Here is a 27,678-nt window from a genome sequence, read left to right on the forward strand (position 1 = left end):
GTATTATTTAATTATACATAACAAAGCCTGTCGTTCATCCAGCTAGACTAAATATCAATCAATTTCTCCGATTACATTTTGTCTCTGTATTTCTGTTTCTTCATAAAAAGTAATGTCCTAAAATAGACTTCAATCATATGGCCATAAGTGTCAGTTTCGTTTACCACTGTCAGTTTACTTGAGGCGCTGAGTGACGTTGGCGAGCGCGACGGCGAAGGCCTGCAGCGCCGAGAACGGATACTGGAAGTCCAGGGTGTAGGCGTTGCCGTCGATGCGCCCGAACTGCATCACCTGTACAAAATAAATTGGCGTTATCGTCACCACAAGTTTATAAATCGTCATCGTCACCACAAGTTTAGACATTACGCACCTACGGTGCAATAACGTCACTTACGCAATTTTTTTCTAAACTTAATTGAATCAAAGTAAACCAAGTAAAGAGGTAGATTTGGAGTATTTTCTCATACTTAATCAGTTGTTTTGAAAAAAATTGCATAAGTGACGTTATTGCACCGTATGTGCGATTAGACAAAAAAGAAATATAGGTCAAATCCAGACTCCTTCTTTCGTATCTTCAGCAGACTGACAAAAACGGCGGTTCATAATACCCCTCTGTCTATTCTATAGCATCTGCAGTTAACTTACATAAACTACACAATTATTCACGTAGTAACTATAGAATTACCGCCTTACTAACTCGTTGAACACGTTGTTTTAAAGTGTCGTTAACTGTGGAAATGTCACTTTAAAACAGTGTTCAACAATCGCGTAACTTTTTATTAGTAAGGGGTTAAAGCCTTGTCGCGAAATACCAGTTCATGTTGATCAATAGAAGTGTTGATTTTGATTCGACACGTACGCTGGCTCCGCACTACACTAAATAGCGAGAGCTGGTTGTCCCGTTATCTATTTTGAAATTTGTATCACTATGTTTAAAAATGGGTAAAATTAAAATAACTGGGGCAGGTCAAAATAAAGTTTGGGACTTGGATACTTATGCCCGTTTTCACCATCAAACCCTAATTTTTGAGTGACCCCTATGGAAACAAAATTCCTGCTATGTGTTACCATAGGGGTCACTTAAAAATTAGGGATTGATGGTGAAAACGGGCATTAGGCAAGTGCCTAACTATGTGTGAAGGCGGCAAGATATCAACTATGTGTGAAGGCGGCATTTAGTGACCTGTTTCCCATGGTACTCGATCTGGAAGTTCTTGGCGGACTCCTGCGTGACGCGGCCGCCGAAGTCCAGCTGGTACACCTGGCTGTTCTCGTTCCACATGGGCGCCTTGTTGTGCATCACCAGCTGCCGCCGCCCGCCCGCCGGCGCCGCCACCCCCGCGCGCTTCAGCTGTCAAAACGATCAAATGACGTCAGCCAATCAGACCGCGATATCTGTGTTTGTAAGCAATCTATACGAATGAGGGCTATCGTTTTAGCGCTCACCAGTTAGCGCCACTGTAGAATAAGGTCCTGTCACTTGCTAGTAGCGAAGACAGTGGCACCAACTGGTGAGCGCTAAAGTGGTAGGACGACTATCGCATTTGCACTCATCAAGATGGCGCCACTGTAGAGTAAGGTCCTGTGAATCGCCAGGGGTGCCAACTGTTAAGTATAAAAACGATAGCCCTCATTGATTGACCAGTCATTGGCAGTATCATAAGCAGGGTACTCAACTAGCCGTGTAGCATGTAATGTATCAGATACTGTATCAAGTGAGTACATAGGCACGAGCCCGCTGCGAGCTGCTCGCTCGAGGTTCGCAGGGAGATCGCAACGACCCGCCGAGTATCGGTATCACTGCGAGCACAAAGGAGCTAGCAGCCAGATACGCGATGACCGACCGTGGACGAGCCGTAATCGCTTGAAGGTTGGTTACGTTACATGCTACGTTACGTGCTACATGGCAGGTGAGTACCCTGTCATAGTTTGACCGTAGAATCATGTACGAGACGTCACAATGAACGGACGGGCGGAACTTTGTGTGCTTGTAGGTGTTTAGTTTTAATAGTCAACAAAATCGCTATGATAGCTTCTGTTACGGACCGATGGATAAGTCTACTTAACTTGAGTTACTTGACTTCCTGAGCAATCTTATTGAACCATTGATGAACATAAAGTTGCCAATTTATTTGTAAAAAAGATAGCCAGAGAAATCACAAAATTGAGTTGTGCAGCATGGCAGAGGCGGAGTGCTTACTTAAAATCTTCTGTAATCTCACATCAGTAGCGGCGTAAGGGGGGGGCGGTGGGGGCGGTCCGCCCCGGGTGCCAAGCATCAGAGGGTGACACAAGTCGCGCAGATTAGTACTCACTGGCACATCTGTATGGCAAATCTGCGGTCTATGTCATGATACGGGGGGAGGGGGGCNCAGAGGGTGACACAAGTCGCGCAGATTAGTACTCACTGGCACATCTGTATGGCAAATCTGCGGTCTATGTCATGATACGGGGGGAGGGGGGCGGGATTGTCTTTCAGAAAATCCTGGGGATACCAGGGGGGGTGCCTTAGGACTTATGACCAGGGGGGGGGCGGGGTGTAACCGCCCCGGGTGCCAACCCATGCTACGCCGCCACTGTCTCACATGTCTGCCAATTACATAATTGGGTCATTCCATGACAAATGTTACCGAGGGTGAAAAACTAAATATGTTCTTTTCGCATTAAATCTGATGAATTTTGAAAGTAAACATTCCAAATTATAATGTGCAACAAAAAAAATCTGCAAGAAACAAGTAATTTTTAAGTTATTAGTCTTCAAAGTCTATACTTAAGTCAACTGTCTGAATGATCATTTTCTCTCTAATTATTGGTAATATGATTAAAAAAAAAACTATCAATCTGTGAAACGTTTTGCCACTATATGATTTGAGGGTATTTATCATAGTATTGGTAGATAGCGCCATAGTCCCAAAAAAATTGATAATCATCAAGTTTTAAGTGTGTTTTCTTGTTACTTCGGCGATGTAACACCCGAAACAAAAAAACAGGTATTTGTTTTATTATTGTACCTTACACATGGATTAGGATAACAATATTTGGTAAAAGTAAGGTCATGGTAGTAATGATTTCAAATACTAACTAATATCTGAGCATGATACTAATTTAGTATGTTTCTTTCTTGATTAAAAACTGTAACACCCGAAACGTTTCGGGTATTACATTTTTATTTATATGTCGATAATGTGTGTATATTGCTTGGAGAAGTCAAAAAGTATTACTGTGAGTGTCCTTCGACCTCCCACTAGCGCTGGCGTCGGAAAAGGAGTCATATTTCTCTATTTAAGATATTTTTGAAATGTCGACTTAACACTAAAATTAAGGTATTGCTAAAAAGTCTCGATGTTTGACATTTCCATTAAATATCGTAATTAGAAATTAAAGTAATGCTATTTCAAGCCAAAAACAATAGAAAAAGCTATATTCTGAGGAAAAATTAAACTTGAACTTTGTATATTTTTTAAGAAAAGCTGCTTCGTAATTTCAAACCAGAATTCGCTCTATTTGTGTTTATTTGTTGTACTCCTTATTTTGTAGTACCTAGAGACTAATAAAACACCGATTTTATCGATAAAACGCGTTGCATTTTCGTACTCGTAACACCCGAAACAGAACCATTGTAACACCCGAAACAAAGAAAAAAATTATAAAAAAATAGTAAAACGTTTTATGTAACAGTGATTGTATGTTACATGGTTTGCAAATTTCATACTTTAGAAGTCCTGTAAGTTTTAGGTATGATTCCTTAAGAAAATTCGCTAAATTTCGAGTAAATGCAGCAACAGTCAGAACATAGAGGCAAAATCTCGTAACGCCCGAAACGCACACTTTTCGAGTCATATTTTCGTTATCCTACATTCTAAGCTGCACAAACTTTATTATTTAGATAAAACAACTAAAAACGGACAGATTAAGGCACTAATATTACTAAAATACTATTTCAAAATACAAGAAATTGTTGAATATGTGTGTACGAACGTAACACCCGAAACGATGGAATGACCCAATTGTAAAATAAAATTATTTGCAAACCAATGCAAGCTTTTATAGCTGCCCATCCCTGTGCCTTGGAATGGCTAGCACCACCCTAGTTAAAGCACTGTAGAAAAATAGTGTTGAATACCTACGTAATTGGCTATTTTTAGGGGCTTATTCCACAATTCCCCATTGACAATCCCCGTCAACGGGGAATAGTGAACTTTTTGTTCACTAATCCCCGTTAACGCCAATTGGAGCTTATAAAATTTATTATGGGGAATAATGAACTATAAAGTTAATTAATCCCCATTACGTTAAAAATAAAATCATAATATAACGGGGATTAATGAACTTGTTAGTTCATTATTCCCCATTATAAGCTCAAATGAGGGCTATCGTTTTTATACTTAACAGTTGGCACCCCTGGCGATTGACAGGACCTTACTCTACAGTGGCGCCATCTTGATGAGTGCAAATACGATAGTCCTCCTACCACTTAAGCGCTCACCAGTTGGTGCCACTGTCTTCGCTACTAGCAAGTGACAGTACCTTACTCTACAGTGGCGCTAACTGGTGAGCGCTAAAACAATAGCCCTCATTGGCGTTAACTTATAACGTTTAAGTTAACGCCAATGAGGGCTTTTTGTTCACTACTCCCCGTTGACGGGGATTTGTCAATGGGGAATAGTGGAATAAGCGTTTTAGGCCTCAAAATTAATAGAATGAAGATGAATTCTGTCTCTCTCTGACCTTGTTCCTGAGCTGCGCCTTCTGGAAGCTCTCGAGGTCGCGGTAGTTCTTGCTGTGCAGCTCGCTGCAGGCGCCCGAGTACTCGTCGTCGGAGCTCTCCGACGGCTTCTTGTTTCGTCTCCGGTTCAGCAGCGGCGAGTTAAGTAGTTGTCTGTAAAATAGGTGTGAAGCTTTTGAGTTGATGACGTGTCAGACATCATGTGCATTGTTATTAGGCGGTTTTATAAGCGTAGTTAAAGCATGGTCCATGAGCACGTAGAATTTTGTCCAATGACCCCAAGCTACCCATCCTTATCGCTCGCGCGTAATTATGTTGCTGTCGCGCTCGCACACTCACTGCGGGCGCCCGTCGCACAGTCGCGACAGCAATATAATTACACGCGAGCGATAAGGATGGGTAGCTTGGGGTCATTGGACAAAATTCTACGTGCTCACGGACCAGGCTTTAGGGAAAACTAAAAAAAAGAAACAAAAAAAATGACCTGATGAGAGCCGTTTTCCACCAAAGTACGTACGGCATAGCGGATAGGTTTTTCACTGAAGTGGAGCAGAGCGGAAATGTACTCGGAAATGTGCTGAGATGTCTTCTCATTCCCACTCCTCTATCGCACTTTTCTTTTACGCTCTTCAACCATTTCCATTGAAGCTGATTGGAAATGAGACGTGTAACGAACATCTATTATGGTCGCGTCGCATCAACCTGCCAAGTGTTTTTGTTAACAACCCAGTTACGGTGGCAACTCCAGATCTGACACTTGATATTTTTTTGTAAAAATATCTGTTTTGTTCAGCGGTGGACGTCCTGTGGGAGAAATGATGATGATGATGAATTGAACTCACCGTATGGGCGAGGCGGACGAGTACCGGTGCCGCCTGGGCGGGGGCGTGGCGGCGGCGGGCGGGGCGGGGCGCGCGCGCGCGGGGCGGGGCGAGGCGGGCGCGGAGCTGCTCTCGCGGGCTCGCCCCGACCGCGACGCTAGCAGACGCAGCGCCAGCTGCTCTAGCGAACCTGACGCAGCGGTTACGCTCCGTTACCAATTTACATGTTGCATCATATTATTATACTATAGACCAGTCTTTCCCAAAGTGGGCGATAACGCCCCCTTGTGGGCACTGCAGGCTTAAAGGGGGGCGGTAAGAGACCCAGAAAAAAATCGGGACGTTGTGTAGAGGCTTGGGAGGCGTCATCTACTAGGAGGACTCTTAGACATCGACTGAGCTCGACTCTTGACTACAACAAAAATGGGGGGCGCTAAAAATATTTTATTCTCAAAGTGGGCAGTAGACTAAATAAGTTTGGGAACCACTGCTATAGACCTAAGGCTGTCTATTAGGCTTAGAACATAACTGAGTAAATCCCTGCGGTAGCGAAACGGAAGGATATATTTTTGTTACATCATAACATCAGCTATAGTCTGGTCCGTGAGCACGTAGAATTTTGTCCAATGACCCCAAGCTACCCATCCTTATCGCTCGCGCGTAATTATGTTGCTGTCACGCTCGCACACTCACTGCGGGCGCCCATCCCACAGTCGCGACAGCAATATAATTACGCGCGAGCGATAAGGATGGGTACCTTGGGGTCATTGGACAAAATTCTACGTGCTCACGGACCAGGCTTTACAACGCGTGCAGATCGCCATCGCCGGCGCGATCAAAGGCAAATGGCAGGTCACGCCACCTGTCACTGGCCTTTGATCGCGCCGTGATCGATGATGGCGATCTGCACGCGTTGGTGTGGTTGAAGCTTTACGGGCTCAGCGCAAAACTGAGTACGTCCCTGAAGGAGATGCGATAGGGTGTGTTTGTGTTACGTCAAATGTCAGCGAGACTTCAACGCCCCTAGACAGTTGTAATTCCAAAATCGCTTCACTCTGGGGTTTTTTTGTACAATTTACTTTGCTCCATGAAGTGATTTAGAAATCAAAACTGTGACGAATGTTAATTTGTCTCATGCTCCACAGATGTGCTTCAGACGTATATACCGTGACAATTCTATTACGAAACATTTGATCCCTCCCAAAAAACATCATCGCCGCAGAGACTTACTCAGTTACACGCTTTTGCTTGTACCTAAGCATTCAGTATCTAACAAGTCTTTATGTACACGCAAGTGAGCACAGCAGTATTTCGAAGTCCTACTCAGCGAAGCTAGATCAAGGTTGGCGCTACCAGTAGATTAGTCTCTATTCCTTGCAGCAAAATTATATTGAAATCGGAAAAGGCTATAGAAGTTTCAAAACAAACGATAGTGACAGAAGGGCCAATCAGAGAAGCCGTGCTATTTTGGAAATCTTAATTAGCTTCTAATATTTCACTCATTCGATATACCTACATCTAGTGCTAATTTTCCACACTGGCAAGTGACGTTTTATGACACTTTTTTTACCGTGGAAAGCGTGTCTGTACAAGTGTTATTTCGTGGGGGTAGTCGAACAATCTCATGCTCTAGTGTCGTCTCTCTTACTCTGTATGATGCTCGGTGCTGTCATCTTCTTCATTCAGGTGACCAGGGGTGGAGAGCGGTGCAAGTATTTTTAATGGAATGTGATATTGAACGCTTCGTAAATTATGGGATCACGAAATAGAAACTTACTGTTTTTTATCTATTATTAATCAATGATGGATGAAAGAAAACTATAATTCAGAAAGTCACATAAGGTATTTTGTAAGTTCTAGTATAAAAATAAACCCAAACGCATATTAAATTCTATCGGAAAAATTTGGATCTAAAATCTACTTTAAACGCCCTAAAGCCACCTCAGTATCAGAGGTTCAAGCAGTTGATGTCGATATGATGGTCTTTTCGATAGGTCGGTAATATGTATTGATTCCCTGCAGTCACCTTTGAATATATGAATTATCTTAGCCAGTTTCTTTTATCGAAAATTTCGAGATACCAATTCAGCGCGTTCAATATCCCTCCAAAAAACTCCTCACCACCCTTCCACCCAGAGCAAACGCGAAGCTCCGTGCGTGCGAGTTAGCAAAGCGTCTACTACTAACTATAATACTTGCTGTAGTCGGAATCGCTATCGGCAGGCGGCGCGGGCGCGGGCGCGGCCGGCGCGGGCCTCAGCGCGGCGCACGCGGCGCAAATGTATGGCGGCGCGGTTGAGCGGTCGTAGGGAGCGACTAGGCGGCATACAGTGCAGACTGGGTAGTCGCGACGACTGCGGCGTGTGCTCTCTTCGGCGCTTGTGCCGCTGCGGGAAAAGTAATGTAAGCGATAAAATTATAATCTGTGACATCATAGACAAGATTGCGGCGACCGGAACGTTTTTTTTACCACCCTCCACCCTTCCCCGCACACCTACAAGTCCTACAACCCGAACGAACGCACGCAGACGCTGCTCTTGCGTCAAAACATCAAAAGTCTGAAAAACCAGCTGCTTTCTGGGACCTCTCCTCCTCACCTCACAATCTGGTAAGTCCATCGCTTCACCAAACAAGTAAGGAAGCTCGAACACGCTAGTGGATAATATCACAGAAGATGACGCGCAACCTTCAATCTATGTAACGCTGCCCAAATAGTTCAATGCTACGATACATTCTCTTTTCCGCTGTGGACGGAATAGTAAGTTAAAAATTGGACACATAAGTGGTTATATCTCCAAGTTCATCGATCCAACGCGTCATCCTTGGAGCCCATCTTTCAACTTTATTTATCGTAGGTATTGCCTTTAGCCATTCGATCATAGAGTAGCGACTACATCCTCGTATAAGTATTTAAATTCTTGTTAGATTACGAATAAGAACATCAGTTTCTTTATGCAAGACTGAAACGCTTCAACTAATGGACCACAAGTAAATGAAAATTAAGAGCGTTGTCACATTTTTCATGCAGAAATCGAGAATTTGGCAGATTTCGAAATGATTTTAGTCATATAATTTATTGTTTAGCTTGTTTTGACTTATATCATCGTAATTATCATACGTTTTTACGGAATGTCTATTGACAAAATCTCGTTCAAATTGGATTTTTGCCTACGAAAACAGCGAATTTCGAAAGCCCGATTTCCAGGTAACTCGCGAAGGCACAACTTTGAACTAATATTACAACAAATTTATTTCTAAGTAAGAAGATAGAATGTATTCATTAGAATAGGCATACCCTGAAGAAGAAAGTGTATTGAGAAAATTTTGATGTTTCATTCATTAAAATGCATTTTTATCATGTCTAAGATAGTCAAAATTCGAGAAAATTACTGCAAGAAAACAGGTCACATCTCATAATCTAAAAGTCATTTGGCAACATAAACTACTTTATACTTAAGAAGAAACATAGTACTATTATTGTGTGAAAAAGAAAAAATATCTATCTTCAATCTTCAAATGAAAAATTAATTTGAAAATACTATAAAATCGGGTGCATCAAATGGCATAAATCAGTCGTGCTTTGGCACTCGTAGACGCCGGGTCTATGTCAGTTGACTGCCCACTGACGTATATGCGTCACGCGTGATTTTTTCGTAAATTGTAGTATGATTGAGTACTTTTGATCCGCAAGTATTTTTAATTTATTTGTTTAGGTAAATCGGACTTGTAATTTCTTTCTTTTCAAACTTTTTATTATTTTACTTACAGAATATGGGTAGAATAGATAAAAGATATTATTATGGTATCTGTTTGGTCAGGAAAAAATAAATGACTAATAAAAATTTTAACAGGGTGTCAAAACATTAGTCTATGCTATTGTGTTTCTACCAACATAAAATATACTCTTCCTTACTAATAAAAGTTGAATAGCGTCTGTATGGTCACACAACGCTTCGTCATGTTTTTCCGAAAGTTCAATTACTGACGACTGAATGAAAGAAATTGGTGCGTAACTATTCATCTGATATTAAACGTTTAGTAATAAAGGGGTAGGTCAGGTAAATGGCAAATCCACCAGCGGTCGCTCGATGACACTTAGACAAATAGTTTTATAAAACGTCAACTAAGTTGGTTAGGTATTTGTATTGTAGATACTTATACAAATGAACGTATAAAATGAGTTTATTTTTAAAAGTATAGGTACAGGGTGGAAACGATAAGTGATTTCACTTGATTTTTAATTATACAAGATATCGAGAAACTTTTTACTGTTCCTGTAAGTGCTTCATGAGCTCTTTAAAACAATAACAATAAATAGGTCAAAGAATAAACTGGATCTATGCGAAAATTCAATGTTTCCGAATTTCATACTAAATACTAGGGCACTATTTAAGTTGTGAGCCTCGACAACATAACGTGTTGTTAGACGACATCTGATACTTTTAATGAAAAGTTTGACATTTTTTACTACAATCTTATTCAAAACTTTTTATCATTTGAGCACGTTTTGTATTATTAACATTGAATTGAAAATTATCTTGACTACGAAAACATGGAATTGACTTGCGGAAATTTTCGCGCGAAGATTTATTATGACTTTCGACGTGGTTAATCAATACAAAACTGAAGCAGTCAGCTAAATTTCACTTTTGGTGATAAAGATAATGTCCTTTACCATTGTAAAACGATAGTTTAAGAGGTATAATATTGTATGTCATTGGCTCACCAGTGAACTTTGCGAAAGTCGTCTAAAATTACTAATAGTGGCGGAAAACATTGATGTTGTCAGAAAAATGGAAGAGAAACCTCGTCATGTGATATATCGTAGGATTGAGATAATCCTAGGTATTAATTCCACTAGCAGTAATAAAATATTGTATGACCATATTATGGTTAATATGTTTTTTTCTCGCTGGATGTCACAAAAATTTTCAAACGCTCAATAGGACGCTTGTGTCGTTTAGTCCTTGGAAATGTTTGATAAATACGTTTAAAAAGCTTTAAAAGCCGTTTTTAAAATTGTAACAGTTGACGAATTAAGGATCTATGCATAATGATCCTGAAAATAAACAGCTATCGATTATGGACGTGTTTTAAGATGAACCAATTCCAACAAAAGTCCCATGCGCTCGGAACACTTTGAAACTTACGGTCTCCTATTTTTCCGAAATATCCGATTATATGACAGAAACGTCACTAGAGAAATTTAGAATGGTTAATTCTTAATAGTAAACAGCCACTTTTTTTCCAAAAGTCTTCAGTTTAATAAGGGAAACTGGCCAGCATAGTCGAATCGCCATTCGTGACGAAAATGTGAGCTTATACACGTCTCGTCAAACAACTGACTATTTGAACACTCAAAATATGAAATAAACAGGTTCAACGCTACAAAATTCTTGCTTGGAATCTAAACACTTCTTCACTTTGGTACCCATTATATTAAAATTAAATGCGTGAACAGTGATTTATGTAGCCAGAAGCAACTGTCGGTGCGGTCAAAAACCATGCTTTGGAGGTGCCTCAAGCTGAGTGGAAAAAATGCTATGAAAAGTGTTTCGGACACATTAAAAAGTACATAAATCATGAAAAACAATACCAATAAACGCAATCAATACCATTTTAATAATATGCTACTTTGTTTTCATAGTTAGGCTCACAACTTAAATAGTGTCCCACGTATATGCCGCCAGCCATACCTACCATATTAGAAATGTTAATTTTTTAAATTTAAATTTTTAATTGAGTAATATATAATAATCAAACAACAAACTCGTAAATTGCATTCTTATTTAAATTATTTACGGAAAACATGATTTTAGGTTTAACTTGCTACAATATCATCAAGAGATACTAATTAATAAATACTAAATAAACAGATAAAGGGGACGGCATTAAGGCACTCAGAATTCTCAGAAACCATTGATTTCGTGTTTGTTTGTAATAGTATTAAATGTATGAAAGCTGGAAATATAGGTTTTTTGAATAGATTCAGTTCGTTCTTAAACATATTATTGATGCCGTTTGCTAGGTCTCATGAAGCACTTTTTCAGTAAGTAACCATTTGTTCGACATCTTGTATACCTACTATAAGAAATATTCGAGTGAGATCACTTATCGATTATTTTCTTCATCCTTATTTGTATAACATTTAATTAAAATACACTAAGGCACCACCTAACTTTGACCCTAACTGACAATAACCGGTGTTTTATGTTAGACAGATTTTTGAAATCCAAAATTTTGATGACAATGTTAAAGTAAGACGGTGCAACACGGCCTAAAAAATGTATCGTAGACAGTACTTTTTATTTTCTTCATAAATCTTTCTTTTCTTTGTAAAGCTATCTACAAGCTTATATTTTCTTTGACATCTGGAGTTGTAAAATCTTGCAACTTAAAATTTACTTACTTCCCGTTTTCCCATTGAGCTGAAATTTTGCATGTCTACACAGGCATGCAAAATTTCGTTTCATTTCGCACTAAATAATTTAATTTACACGTGTTTTCATGCGATGGCCAAGTCAATATATTTATGTAAAACGTTAATGATTTCCTGGACTGGACTTGGTATTACATGGATCTCACAACTTTTTACCGTAGAACAACTGAGTAGTGAGACTTGGTTTTTTGACAAGTATTGTTTTTGATGGGTTTGTATTACAGAACGCATGTGTACCTAATGGGATAACTGTTTAAAAACACGATAATATAAATTTTGCTCTATGGATAAAAATCTTAAAGTTACCTCTGATTTTTTAGCATTATACGACCGTGGTTTGTAATAATAAATTCTATCAAATTACAATGATATCAGTATTTACCTCTTTGATTTCCTGACTTGTTTAGATTTACAAAAACTAAATATTTATTATTAACTTTTAGATAATAATGTTAATGGCGCTTACGATGTTTAGTTACGAGCTCTTTGTTGGACACAGATATTATAGATAACGTTTAAAAAATGGCACGCTCGTTTTCATACATTTCATCCTATTTATTTAACCTATCCATATTTATGTGCGGAAACGTCACAAAATCAGAATAAATTTTAATTTTTCCATCCCGCATCCTAAAAACTAAAAAGTCTAAAGTAAAATTTAAATAGTAAATATTTTTCATAAACAAGCTTTTGATGCTGTAAAAAGAATAAAATAAAACATAAATTCTTTCAAACCAATCAACTTATTACTTTACTCAATTTAAAGATTAAAAACTTGTCGCGGGATTTACTAGTGTAAAAAATACATTAATTACGTAACTTGATTTTGCTAAAAGTCTAATCTGAGAAAAAATCAAATAGGTAAATTATATTATATTATTTATTTATTATTATGTATGATGTACTGTCTTAGGTACGATACAACTACGGATTAAGATCGTTTAGTCGACGCAGCGTTGAAATTGTACAGATAAATGCAGTTTGCGCACTCACTACGCGACGTCAAGCAATAAAAACCTAAAATTCGAACGCCAACTTTTTGCTACAACGCTCTTAAAGATATTGGTGATTTTAGCCAGTGTTGGATGTTACCTGTTATCCTCCCCTCCGGTGCTTTCACAGCGACTAGAGTGCGGCGAGGCGGCGTCGGGCGGCGGCGGCCGCTTCTCCGCCGACAGCGACAGCTCGCCCGAGTCCAGGCTGCGGGACTTGCCGCATCTGAACAAACAAGCTTATACTTGCTAGCTGAGGAACCTTAGCTAAAAGTGTTAAGGCGCATTTTTGTTTAGCCAAAATGCCCTCGCCACATCTGAATAAATGAGTTTACATTTGCTAGCTGCAGAACCTTTATACTTGCTAGCTGAAGAACTTCAGCTAAAAGTGGTAAGGCACATTTTTGTTTAGCCAAAATGTCCTCGCCGCATCTGAGACGAAACAAATGAATTTTCACTTGCTAGCTGCAGAACCTTAGCCAAAGGTGTTAAAGTGTATTTTTGTTTAGCTGAAATGCCCTCGCCGCATTTGAGACGAAACAAATGAACTTACACTTGCTAGCCGAAGAACCTTAGCTAAGAGTGTTAAGGCGCATTATTGTTTAGCCAAAATGCCCTCGCAGCATCTGCGCCGAAACAAATGAACTGACACTTGATAGCTGCAGGACCTTAGCTATAAGTGTTAAGGCACATTTTTGTCTAGCCAAAATTAACTGCATTTTACATGAAATCAAAATGGAATAATTAGCAACATTACTTATTTTTCGGAAAAAGACTGGTAGTTAAAGGGCAAGTTCTCTGTAAGATTTGATCAAATCTGAACCTTATGTACACGTATTACGGACCTGTTTAGCGGAGGGGCTCGCTGATTGTCTGGGGGGCGGGGCCGGCGCGGGCGCCGCGGCCGCTTGTTGGTCACTAGTACCAGCCGCCGCGGTGGCTCTCCCCGTAATGCCGTCAGGCTCACCTAAGGTAAAAGGTAATCAGTTACTCGCTCAATTTCTACAAAAAAACCTAAGGAATATATGGCAGTGATTGAGCAATCACAAATTCATTAGGTGTACTGCTTTTAGGTTCAATTAGCAAGCGATATACAAGCTAAAAAAACTTACCTGTGCATGCAACGGGTCTACCATATCCAGGTACCCCACGCTGCAACTGCGCGTCATAGTGTCATACAGCGGTACATTGGCGCACACCGGACTAATGGGCACCACGGTAGTAGTCCTCTGCACGCGACTCTCCCTGCCTCTTTCCGTTAGATTCGCTATCACCGTCTCCACCGGTGTCTCCTCATCAATAAACTTCAAATCCTCCCCTTTCTGCAGCCCTCTCAACGTCTCAGCACGCCGAGTCATCGCATCTGGGTGAACCTCGTGCTCGTAATTCTTATTACACAAACTCTTCAGAATCCTCGTGTTCATATCATAAGCGGACTCGCCGCGGCTGCAAATATTCTTGCGAAGCTTCGACAGGCAGTTGTCGGTGACGTGGGTGTCGCACTTCTTGATCGTCACCTGTCTGCTCGGTTCTAAGCTCAAATTGAGACTGAAAGATTGCTGTTCGATATTGGACAGATTGGTTTTCAACGGGACGCTATCCCCGCGGACGCTATAGTCGGCTCGGCCGCCGCAGAAGTCGCCTCGACCTCCGCAAGTCACGGTCTGAGGGGACGGCCTTTCGAATATTATGTCAGTGGGTGCCACCGCGTTTTTCGGCGACTGCAAAGTGGGCACGGAACTCTCGCATCTGAGAGGTGAAATGGCATGTCGATTTGGCACGCTAGCCGAGTTATTTACCCTCCTCTCTGAAGCTTGGGCCGTATGCCTTAACGGAGGCGTAGCGTTATAAACGCTTTCCGATACGTTATTCATCGTATCATTTGTATCGATGTATGGAAACTCTTCGTACGATTCAGCTCTAGCTAGAGAAGGGCTGTTCGTATTGTTATTGTTTGTGTTGTAAGATTCGCTTTGGTTGATGTTGTTTGAATTGTTAATCCTCTCGTTAAGGGTGAGCTTTCTACGGATATTATTATTAGTGTGTGAAGGGGAGTTATTGGAATCGTTGGATTGGAAAACTTCTTCCTCGTCTTCGGAGAATATATTCGGGTTGAAATTAGGATCGGGTCCTACGGGATAGTCATCCCTAAGTTCAGTTATCATGAGAGTCATCTGCCTCGGTTGGAGGTGGAGCAGTGACGTCTTATAAGTTACTTGTCCTAAGTTGGCCGGAACGTTTTTGGCTAGTCCATGCATTTTGAACTTTGTTCCCCATATGTTAGAGGTCACTTCCACTAATCTCACATCCTGAAGAAAAAATATACATTTTATTGTATTTCATTAAGCAAAACTTATGTCACTAAACCATCTGCTATATGGTTTCGCGGTGTAACATACCTCAGGCAAAGAGTCGATGTATGCGAGTTCGTCAGGCGTATCGTCCTTGTCACTCGTATTGCGGATCTTACGTCTCTCTCTTGCTCGCCGCCTTCTTTGCAAACGTGGCGATCCAGAACATCCTGCGATAGAAATTTTGGATGATTAATTTTAGTGTTGATGTTGTGTTTCATTTACGCACCGTTTCACAGCTACACATCTTCGTACCGCTAATTTTCCTAGCATATAGTGGAAAATCCCACACCTTTTCAAAGCTTCGTTACATATTCTCGCTCCACTCATCTTCGTAGTACATCATTGATGTAAACGCAGCCTTAGACTCAGAATGGAGCTGTTATCAGTCCTGGCTGCTGGTACTGGTGCTGCTACAAATAACAATTGACTGTCTCATCTTCCTCTCGCTCTGTTTCTGATGATGACGAATGGCTGAGCGCGAACAGCGACGATGACCAGCGCGGGATTTGGGGATTGCGGGAGGTAGGCGCAGCGCCGGCGCTACTGAAACTGCCACCGCTGCTGCTGATGCTACAAATAACATCTAACTCGTACACTCACTGCTGCCACCCGTCGCACAGTCGCGACAGCAATATAATTACGCGCGAGCGATAAGGATGGGTAGCTTGGGGTCATTGGACAAAATTCTACGTGCTTAGCGACCAGACTATAACTGACTTACCTTCCTCTCGTTCTGTATCAGAAGATGAAGTATAAGTAAGCGTGGGCGGCGGCGGGGGCCGGCGAGGGGTGCGGCGTTGGCGCTGCTGGAGCTGACGCCGCTGCTGGTGCTGCTGCAAGTTACAGCTGGCTGTCTCACCTTGTCCCTTTCGTTTCTGATGATGATAGTGATGACGTATGCGTGCGGCAGCGGGGGCACTGCTGGAGCTACCGGCACTGCAGCTGCTGCCGGCGCTGCTGGTGCTGCTACAAGTTACAGCTGAGTGTCTCGCCTTCTCGCTTTGTTTCTGATGACGTATGCGTGAGCGGCGGCGGGAGCACTGCTGGAGCTACTGCTACAAGTGACAGCTGTCTCACCTTCCTCGCGCTCGGTGTCAGAAGACGACGTGTGAGTAAGCGTGGGCGTGGCGAGAACAAGTCGCCGGCGCTGCTGGTGCTGCTACAAGTTACAGCTGACTGTCTCGCCTTCTCGCTTTGCTTCTGATGACGTATGCGTGAGCCTGAACGGCGGCGGGGGCACTGCTGGAGTTACCACTGCTGCTGCTACTGCTACAAGCGATAAATGTCTCACCTTCCTCTCGCTCGGTGTCTGAAGATAACTTGTGTGTTAGCGAAGGCTTGGGAGGCGGCGAGAGCCAACGCCGGGCGCAGGGAATAGGCACGGGGCCGGCGCCGCTGGAACTGCTGCTGTTACAAGTAGCAGTTGGTTTACCTTCCTCTCGCTCGGTGTCAGAAGACGACGTATGCGTCAGAGTAGGCGTGGGCGGCGGCGGGGGCCGGCGCGGGGTGCGCGGCGTGCGCGGGCGCGGCTCGGGCGCGGCGCCGGCGCTGCTGGAGCTACTAGAAGATAGCTGGCTGTCTCACCTTTTCGCTTTGTTTCTGATGATGATGACGTATGCGTGAGCGAGAGCGGCGGCAGGGGCACTGCTAGAGCTACCGGCACTGCAGCTGTTGCCGGCGCTGCTGGTGCTGCTACAAGTTATAGCTGGCTGTCTCACCTTCTCGCTTTGTTTCTGATGATGATGGTGATGAGGGGGCACTGCTGGAGCTACCGACGCTCTTGCTTATACTGCTACAAGTGACAGCTGTCTCACCTTCCTCTCGCTCGGTGTCAGACGACGAAGTATGAGTGAGCGTGGGCGTGGGCGGCGGCGGGGCTCGGGCGCGGCGCCGGCGCTGCTGGAGCTACTACAAGATAGCTGACTGTCTCACCTTCTCGCTTTGCTTCTGATGACGTATGCGTTAGCCTGAGCGGCGGCGGGAGCTATCGGCGCTGCTGCTTATACTGTTACAAGCGATAGATGTCTCACCTTCCTCTCGTTCATCGTGCGTGAGCGTGATCGGCGGCAGGGGCACTGCTGGAGCTACCGGCACTGCAGCTGCTGCCGACGCTGCTGGTGCTGCTGCAAGATAGCTGGCTGTCTCGCCTTCTCGCTTTTTTTCTGATGACGTATGCGTGAGCGGCGGCGGGGGCACTGCTGGAGCTACTACTACAAATGACAGCTGTCTCACCTTCCTCTCGCTCAGTGTCAGACGACGACGTATGCGTCAGAGTAGGCGTGGGCGGCGGCGGGGGCCGGCGCGGGGTGCGCGGCGTGCGCGGTCGCGGCGAGGACACGGCGCCGGCGCTGCTGCTGCTGCCGCCGCTGCTGGTGCTGCTGCTGTTGCTGCTCTCGCGCGCCACGCCGCCGATCACTACCGACTCTGGAATTGGAAGGTGTTTGTGAGAACGGTTCTTTTGTATGCGACATGTCTTGACAGTCTCATATTCCTGAGTTTTATGGTCACATATTACGTAATCGAAATTTTACAAGATTCAAATTGTATAAGCAACTTGTAAGCAACAACAAATTAGCATCAACGCGGTGCCGGCGCTACTGTATTTGGCAACGCTACTGCTTCTACAAATAACAGTTGACGATCCTCGACGTTCGATGTCTGACGACGACGTATGCGTGAGCGTCAGCGGCAGCGAGGACCAGCTGCTGCTGGTCACATCTGGCTCACCTTCAGCCTTCACCTTCACCGAAAGAAAAGAAGCTCAGCTTAACATGACGTTAGCTGAGCTTCTTTTCTTTCGGTGTCAGACAATGACGAGAGCGTGAGCGGGAGCCAGAGTGAAGCGCGGGAGAAGCGTGGGCACGATTATGGCGCGACGCCGGGGCTGCTGGATTTGGCAACGCTGCTGCTGGTACAAATAACAGCTAACTGTCTCACTTTCCTCCCGCTCGGTGTATAATGATGACGTATGCGTGAGCGTGAGCATGAATGAGGCGAGGACAGCGCGGGGCGCGGGAGATACACGGGTGAGGTTACGGCGCGGCACTGGCGCTGCTGCTGCTACTGCTACAGCTAAGTTACAGCGGGCTTACCTTCAGCCTGCGGGTCGAAGATGACAAAATCGGGTCGGATCTTGCTGGTGCGGCGGCCCTTGAGCAGCGGCACGAGCCCGCCCAGGTGCTCCAGGTACAGCGTGTAGGCGCCCGCCTCCTCGTCGTCGTGAAAGAGCGGACGTGGGACGAAACGACACAGTTCAATTTACTCTAGTACATTACGCTGCGCAACCGTGTGTTATATGGCCATCCGTGTCTTGAACATACATAGCTGCTGTTAACTTTTAGCTCACCTTCCTCTCGCTCAGTGTCAGATGACGTGTGCGTGAGGAGGGACGAGAGATGAGCGCGGGGAGTATTACGGCGCGACGCCAGGGCTGCTGGATTTGGCAACGCTGCTTCTGCTACAAATAACAGCTGACTGTCTCACTTTCCTCTCGCTCGGTGTCTGATGATGACGTATGCGTGAGCGTGAGCATGAATGAGGCGAGGACAGCGCGGGGCGCGGGAGATACACGGGTGAGGTTACGGCGCGGCACTGGCGCTGCTCCTGTTGCTATTGCTGCTGCTGCTGCTGTAATTTACGGGCTGCATTTACAATTAGCCGACTCACCTTCAGCCTGCGGGTCGAAGATAACGAACTCGGGTCGGATCTTGCTGGTGCGGCGGCCCTTGAGCAGCGGCACGAGCCCGCCCAGGTGCTCCAGGTACAGCGTGTAGGCGCCCGCCTCCTCGTCGTCGTGCCGCAGCATGGTGCAGTGCAGGCGCCCGCCGCCGGATGGCGGGCGGGACACGAAGCGGCGGAGCTCGCTTGATTCTGGCACGTTGCACTAAGCGGCAATGAATGGGTTAACATTAGAATTATGTACACCTAACTAAGAGAACGCTCATTCGACAAGCATACTACGTAATGTAAGTTGTAGATCCAATTGAACTCCAGAGTGGTATTCAATGTTCATTGATGAGGGTAATCGCACTCTAAGGCGATTATCACACTGCGCCGCGCTCCGCGTGATTTCATATAAAAATTCCCGCGCGCAGATGAGTTGTCAGTGTGTTGTGCCGCGCGTGTTTTCTATACAAACTGAGGTACTTGCATACAATGATTAAATCTGTCGTCTCTCGTAGCGCGGCGCAGTGTGATAATCGCCTAAATTCACAATGGATGGAGCCCAAGTGAAGCCACCTGTGGTAACACACATTGCGGGAATGTGTAGACACTAAGAAATTGTATATTTCAAACAATTATATAAAAGCTTCAATCGTATTTGCAACGTTCTAATTTTTATAGATCTATCTTTTACCATACTCTATTAAAGTTTGACTAGGAATGAAAGGATGATATGAAAATCGAATATGATTGTTCGATTATAATATGATTGTAGGTACATCTACTTCTTACCCGTATGGTATGCGCGAAGAGGTTATGCAGCGCCGGCTGCAGACGCGGCGGGATGGGCAGGCGTGCTGCCAGCCGCGGATGCCGCAGCGCCTGCGCCGCCCGCACGCGCGCCAGCAGCTGTAGCGGCGCCACCACCCGCCATACCCGCGCCGTGCATACAGCGCCGCCTACCCCCACGAAGAGGCGCCGCGCTGCGTGGCCCCACGTCAGTGCCGTCACCCGCGCCTGTGATAAAACACAGTTTTTTTAAAGATTATTAGCAATTTGTATTGCACAAATTACTAATGGTCCCGTTAGCCCCTCGTGTTAAGCTAAATAAGCTTGTCTTACGAGTGGGCTCACCACAATAGTCGGGCGATGGGATTCGAACCCGCGTTCTTCGGATCTCGAATCGGCCAGTCCGACCACTTCATCGTATTACAAAACACGTGGCTAAAGACTGCCGCCCAGCCGAGTGCCCCCACGTCAGGCCGTTAAGCGTGCCTATAAGACTGAATAGTGAGGCTAGCTGCAGCGGCGCCACCACAAGCTATACCCGCGCCGTGCACACAGCGCCGCCTACACCCACGAAGAGGCGCCGCGCTGCGTGGCCCCACGTTAGTGCCGTCACCCGCGCCTATGATTAAACACGCACACAATTTGTATTGCGCAAATTACTAATAGTCCCGTTAGCCCCTCGTGTTAAGCTAAATAAGCTTGTGTCACGAGTGGGCTCACCACAATAGTGAAGCGGCGGTGGGATTCGAACCCGCGTTCCTCGGATCTCGAGTCAGCCAGTCCGACCACTTCACAGTATTACAAAACATGCGAGTGCACACCGCGCATGACCAAAGACAGCCGCCCAGCCGAGTGCCCTCATGTCAGGCCGTTAAGCGTGCCTACAAGAGTGAATAGTGAGGCTAGCTGCAGCGGCGCCACTACCCGCCATAACCGCGCCGTGCACACAGCGCCACCTACCCCCACGAACAGGCGCCGCGCTGCGTGGCCCCACGTTAGTGCCGTCACCCGCGCCTGTGATAAAACACAGTTTTTTTTAAAGATTATTAGCAATTTGTATTGCACAAATTACTAATGGTCCCGTTAGCCCCTCGTGTTAAGCTAAATAAGCTTGTCTTACGAGTGGGCTCACAACATTAGTGAAGCGACGTGGGTGAACCCGCGTTCCTCGGATCTCGAGTCGGCCTCGGCCAGTAGGACCACTTCAGTTTTAAAAAACATGCGAGTGCACACCGCGCTTGGCTAAAGACAGCCGCCTAGGCCGTTACGCGTCATACGCGTGCCTACAAGAGTGAATAGTGAGGCTAGCTGCAGCGGCGCCACTACCCACCATACCCGCGCCGTGCACACTGCGCCGCCTACCCCCACGAAGAGGCGCCGCGCTGCGTGGCCCCACGTTAGAGCTGTCACCCGCGCCTGCAAGAACAACCTTGATCAAGGGGCTCAGGTGACCTATCAGAGTATACGACACGTACGGGTTCCCCTACGATCACGTCAGCACCGCCGCGAAGAAATCCAGCAAAGACAATGACGATGGACAATGATGGAGGATGACAACTACACGTGGCTGCGAGCGCTACGAAAAAAAAACGTCGTAGCAATCGTAACGCTTACGAAATTCTCTATGCTACGAGAGTGGTGCGTATGAAGTTTTCTTTATTTAATCAGCAGCTGCTTTTTGCAACTCGCTTCGGAACGTCTATTAACATTAAGACTGCTCGGTGTTGTCATGTAATGAAACGCTGAAAACTGTAGATAATAATATTGTCGATTTCATGAACATCTTCTAAATGGAACTAAAAATCGTAAAAGCCTAAAATATTACTTACACGAAAAGTTTATAATTGTGGCCAATATGGCCATTGTAAAATTTATATATGGTTACTGGTTAGATATAATGTACTCACCTGCGTATATGGTATGGGCACGGTGTAAATGAGCGCGCCCGTGTCCGAGTAGAACTTCACCACGTTGTTATACGGCGGCGCGTCGGGCAGCTCGTCCGACTCTGCGAACACACAACTTCGCTCAAGCCCAAACTTCGCTACACCGTAATAGCGGCCCCCGGGTTTTAAAACTTGCGCCGCAACTACAAGTCCGAACAATGTGGCTTCAACGTCCCCTGATAAACTAACTTATAAAACGGTCTATTCAACATGCACTTGCCCACTCCATTCAACTTCGCTGAGAATTTATGCAAAAGTTAACAGCGAGAGTTAATGCAATATTTCATGAAATTACAATGAAGAGATCGGTCAGAAATAACTAACTATAAGTAGTTCTACGATCCAACTTCATTCTACGGGCTGAAAGTCGTTTATTATTCATTGATTTTAGTTCCCCAAAAATGTTGCCGAAGGCAACATGATCTCAGCGCAGCTGTAATAACGTTGGTCCCAAACATAAACAAAGCCTTCTTGTAACGCTATGTAAATCAGCCCAATAACGAACGGTTTTATGCGAGCGAGACTGTTCAATCCTATTTGTTTAATGTTAAATATTAATGGATCCCTTTGTACTACCGAGTCCAAACAAAACAAGTGCAGAGTGAAAGTTTTATGAGCGGTCGGCCATTTACAATCGCACACGTATCCCATAAAAAAGCACTATTTTTCAGGCATGAAATACGAAATCCCGCAAGCTATAAACTTGATAGTATTCACGTAAATTGAAAAGCTCACCCGTCTCGTATCGTTTATCAAACAGTTGGAATGGAGCTTTCAAAGCATTCATTTTTCACATTTATAAGTACAGAAGAGGGTGTGGATGCCCTCGTCCTTTGTAACGTTGTTGGTGGCGGCATTCAGGCTCAATCCTTTTATACAGTGGAGTAATAGTCGTAGGTAAATGACGACACGCCTATTATACCCGCAGATTCCTTTTTATTCAATAACAGACTCGTCCCATTTGTAAAGTTTGAATTCAATTCATTTTTACTGAAACGTGTTTTTTTACGTAAACATTATTTAAATGCCCTCTAGACATTTTGTTTCAAATTCAAGTTAATCTTTACGTTCCAAGTTCGGGCAACAAGCAACTTTTAACAGTTATTGTTGGAAGTTTAAAAATATGTAACTTACAATCTACAAAGTTGTAATACTTAATTTCAACTTGGACACCTACAAAGTGTGAGAGGGGCTAATAAACAAACAACGTGAACTTACAAAGTAAATAGCATTGGGTGACATTGGATCTGAACTCGAGGTTAGATACTTTCGTTTATTAGTGAGAGTTGGTCATTGTACTTAGGTAGGTACTCACTCCTGATTAGAAGGTCCTGTATTTCCAGGAGCATCGTATTTGGTGATCCCTTTTGTTACATCAGTTAGGTATCGGTTTAGGGTTTAATGGTATTGGATTGGTAAATACTATTCTTATATTATATACCTAACTGAAAACTGATATAATGGGAACCCAATAACATCAATCCCTTCTTCCTAGCAACTTTGTACCTGCCTAACGGCATAGCAACCAAACCTTAATTACTCGAGGTCTTCATTGTTTCACATTTACAATACACGTGTCAAACATTAATTAAAATGAAGATCAGCTAAGAGAAGTTAAAAAAAACTAGCTAGCTGACATAGTACATCTGCGATGATTATGACGCTTCATCGCAATAGCCTGTAGGACGCGATCTTATCGCGGCAATTTAGCAATTTTAGACGACAACTATGTGGGTTTATCTGTAGCTACGATAAATACATCGATACTTGACCGCCAATAAAAACCCAACCGGTCAAGACCTTCAAGTAGTAGCCGGATCTACGTCAAGCTGTAGATCCTGGCTACACAGGAGTTGCTACGAGTTGCACCGTTTATCGTAACTACAAGTATCCCTGCTTGTAAACTTACCTGGCAACAAAGTCCCAGCCACCGCGAGCAGTTCCCTGGAATTTGCCCACTCCATAGCCAGTGTAGGGCCCCGCATGCCCGTGCGCACCCGGGCCGGGCTGACGTCATCGTGTCCCCGGAGCAGCACGATCTCCCCGTTGCCCAGGGCGACGGCCAGCACATGTCCCCCGTTATTCTCCCCGTTCTCCTCCCCTTCCTCCATTTTAAACTTCTCGCACGACCACGCCATTGATGTTATCCCCCCTTCGGCTACTAGCTGAACCTGTATTGAGGAGTTAGAAATGTAACCATTTGAAGGCAAAATAATTCAAGGAGCTTTATATAATATTCCAAAACATACATTATCACAATAGGTTAACTCCTATTATGATAATGTATGTTTTGGTTCGTTCGTTCGTTAAATATATTCACAAACATACACAGAACTTCTCAATTCGTGTGAATTTATTCTACATAGAAAATGTTCCTACTACTCGTACATATTAATCTTTTTGCCGAATTTAATCTTAATAAAGGCTTGTTAATATTCATCGTCACTTCTATTTTGAGTTGATAAATAATTCTAACACAAAATCTCGAGTTTGATATTTTTCATTTGTTCAGGGCCTCTTGGAAGGCGGGCTCTTAGGCACGTCTCCAGCCAAGTTATAAAAAGACGCTCAAGTACGCCAACATTGGATCCATTGCCAACTTACATTGTGCGAGAACGGAATCGATATGAGAGCAATAAAAATATCTCGGATCTTACTTTTCGTAACATATGTGTCAGGGCCGCCGACGTCTTAGAGTTTACTTAAATACGTCTGCAAAGTTTCTAAAAAAAAGACAGTTTAAACCGACGTCTACCGCTCTCTTGTAGATTTAGCTAGTTTACTTGGAGTCGCATGCAGCATTCAAATACCTTTGTTGACATAGGGTTGTTAATCGAATGTGGCTGCACTTGCGACAGGCAACTCTGTACATATTGACGCTATCGGAAAGTGTGTGCCCTCAATTCAGTATAATGATCTACGAACTCCATCCACCACGCTTTACAGTTGGTTTAGTAGCAGTCAAGACAAACATTCTACGAATACACACGTTTATCACAAACATTTTAAGTTGAGCTTCGTTTCATAATGAACCTTAACCCCAAGCCATAGAGCACCAACCTGCGACACCATAGCACCATGAACGTTCATGACGACGAGCTGCGCGGACGCCGAGCCCAGGTACACCTGGTTGTCGTCCGGCGTCCAGCAGCCGCACGTGATGCGCGTCCAACTAAGCTTCGTTGGATAATGAACCTTAACTCCCAAGCCATAGAGCACCAACCTGCGACACCATAGCGCCGTGCACATCCATGACGACGAGTTGCGCAGACGCCGTGCCCAAGTACACCTGGTTGTCGTCCGGTGTCCAGCAACCGCACGTGATGCGTGCGTCTAGTGATAGCATCGACGACCAGTAGCGCTGGCCGGCCACTGAACCCACCAGGACGAAGCCATCCTGGGAACAAAATATAGGTAATTTAGAAGACCTTCACTACATCGTCGGCCAGCACCTGGATGCAGGCAGCGCAGGACCTGTCACTGTGGGAATACGTGGCCGCGCCCTTCGTTAACCATTGGGTGAATTTCGATTAAAACAAACGAACTGTAGACAAGTATGTGTCTGTGTATACTTAGCAGATGAAATGGAATTTAAATACAAAATATAGATTTAGATTATAGGTCCGGTCCACCTGCAAAATGAAGGGGTCATGACATCAATGGCGTGATTTTGAAGAAAGGAGCTGCGTTACTTAATTGTTTCTGTTTTGTCAACAACAAAGAAATAGTTGTTCAAAACAATTATCACAAAGACACAGTTCATTTGCAAGAGATTACTTAATTCCAGGTCACAATAGTCTAAGTAAGAGCAAGTTCGACGTCTGCGCTCATTCGCCCATGGCGGGAAGTCGGCATTCCTAAACAAAGGCCTGCGCCCGCCCGATAGTACTGTAAATCTGCCGACCCGGTCCCTAATTGTGGTGACCAAGAAACAGGAAATTCCAGGATCGTCTTGGAATTTTAAGGATTCCTAGAATCAAGAGAGATCTAAACTAGTAAAGCATAGTTCACTTAACCCGCAATTTTAAGATTCCAGCAATGTCCAAACTAGGACTAGTTCAATCAAATATACACAATATTTTTCAGCATACATTTCAATAGTCCCTCTCATAAGACGTGTATGACATAAGTAGGTATATCCAGAAACAATTAATCTTCAATTTCATCTTTATATTGTGTTAGTAAAGCTGTGAAACCCTTGTGTCGAGCGAGACTCTTGAGACCATAATATAAAAGAGTCCTAGAACACAAAGTTTGACATTATGGTTACCCTACCTCTAATACTAAGACCTGGATTAACTAAGCGACCGAATTACATAATGTTAACTTCTGTCTACAGCCCCGTTCAGGGCTCTGCTCAGGCACATAAACTACAGTAATTATTAACTCGCGCCTGATTTACTGGGTCTTACAAGTTTTTCATTAACTTCTCGTGGAAAGAAAATTGTAGTTACAAAGTATTTTCTCCTTAAAGATTGCTTTACTTGTTTTAATGTAATTCTTGAATGAAATACTGACGCCACCAGCTGGAATTTGCTATAATTCAGCGGATAAATTAAAATAGTTTTTGTGCCGTGATCAATCAAACCTCTGATAGCGGATCATAAATTTAAATCCGTCTGAACTGAAGATTCCATTCCGTCCGAGCGTTCTGTCCGTCATGTTATTATAATAAATTGTTTGGGCCCGATCGCTAATAAATTCATCGAGCCCGACATATTTCAGCGGCGGAGACTGAAAATGTTCGCATTCCTATTTAATACCATGCAAATTACTCCCTATATTGCCAGTTTAAGCCTTCCAAGCAGAGTAATAATATTCTACTGTCAACAGGGCTTTTTCAATATAACGTGTCAATAATCCTTCACTCCCGTCTTCACTTTGAAGGTAAGTCGGGGATTTGTGTCGATTTATCTTTAACACATAGATTTGAATTCTTTGTTGGTTATTTTATTAAAGTACATTACGCCTCTCCCACTTCTGTTGCGAGAAGGTCAAAAACCTTTATTAATTAAATTCCATTCAAAATTCTTCATTCTGTAGTTTTTTCGTGAATGACTAACACTTATCGGCCTCATACATTCACCTATGCTTACAAACTTTTGCGTTTTTAATATTGATATACCTAATTCATAATAAGCAATTATTGTGCCAAATTATTAATAAATCAGTATCACAAAAGACATGTTTATGCACGATGTGTCTTCAAATGACTTGAAATAGACTTGTGCGTGAGAGCTTAACCACATAATGTTTTATGCAAATAGAGATTTTATCAAAGCTCTTGCTATAAATCACGGGGGTGTGAAAAGAAGGATGGTAAATATGTCAGTCAAATCTAAAACACATTTATGATTGGATTCATTACTACCAGGCAACAAAACAACACATTATAATTAATATTGTTCACTAAGGTGAACTGACCTATTACCACTAGGCACCACAAGGTAAGCCTAGTGGTGCCTAATGGTAATAGGTACAGTCAGCGTCAAATACATAGTTCGTGACACCCAAAGTAGCCAAAAAGTTCGCAACACGTCATTGTTTTTGGTCAATTACTTACGAACTATTTGACGCTGACTGTACGATATTGTACAACAATTTTTATCAAGTACTAGCTGACCCGGCGAACTTCGTACCGCCTTAGCGTAGAGATTTTCTTTATATTTTTTTCCGTAAAAACCTTGTACAGAGTATTAGAAAACTACAAAAAAAAAACAGCCAAATCGGTCAAGCCGTTTTTATGTTATGTCGTGACAACGGAAAACGGGTTTCATTTTTATATATATAGATTCTGAATTTTCCTATCTACTGTACCTACATGGGTTTATTCAATTTGATTTCAATCACGGACACGTGGCCAGCCCACGCAGCTCAGAACATTAGCGTGACCTTTAAGACATTGTTCGCAATAAACCCACATCGTACACAAATACAAAGCGTAAAAG

General features: G+C 43.7%; 1 protein-coding gene across 1 annotated transcript; it reads right to left on the minus strand.

The window, feature by feature from the left end:
• Positions 1-26,392, minus strand: LOC114355889 (tubby-related protein 4-like). The gene is made up of 16 exons (XM_028308924.1): positions 26,319-26,392; positions 24,954-25,158; positions 23,640-23,901; positions 21,692-21,792; positions 19,788-20,012; positions 18,999-19,215; positions 17,565-17,756; positions 15,378-15,499; positions 14,091-15,287; positions 13,824-13,945; positions 13,079-13,204; positions 7,735-7,934; positions 5,569-5,737; positions 4,729-4,879; positions 1,184-1,351; positions 1-291 (listed from the first exon to the last, which is right to left on the minus strand). The coding sequence occupies exons 1-16, from the start codon at positions 26,390-26,392 to the stop codon at positions 175-177; spliced, it is 3,648 nt and encodes a 1,215-aa protein (XP_028164725.1). The 3' UTR covers positions 1-174.
• Between the last annotated feature and the right edge of the window lie 1,286 nt (positions 26,393-27,678).

The sequence above is a fragment of the Ostrinia furnacalis genome, unplaced genomic scaffold (genome assembly GCF_004193835.3).
Source record: "Ostrinia furnacalis isolate ACB-3 unplaced genomic scaffold, ASM419383v2 OfSCF2568, whole genome shotgun sequence".
NCBI lineage: Eukaryota > Metazoa > Arthropoda > Insecta > Lepidoptera > Crambidae > Ostrinia > Ostrinia furnacalis.

What these genes read in the sequence shown, in the direction of transcription:
- LOC114355889 (XM_028308924.1), bottom strand. Translation starts at nt 26,392, where the DNA reads ATGACGGACAGAACGCTCGGACGGAATGGAATCTTCAGTTCAGACGGA. An exon ending in GGCTGGGACTTTGTTGCCAG is followed by an intron (nt 21,793 to 23,639) that starts GTAAGTTTACAA and finishes GTGTGTTCGCAG; the next exon opens with AGTCGGACGAGCTGCCCGAC. An exon ending in TCGAGTACCATGGGAAACAG is followed by an intron (nt 292 to 1,183) that starts GTCACTAAATGC and finishes TATTTTGTACAG; the next exon opens with GTGATGCAGTTCGGGCGCAT.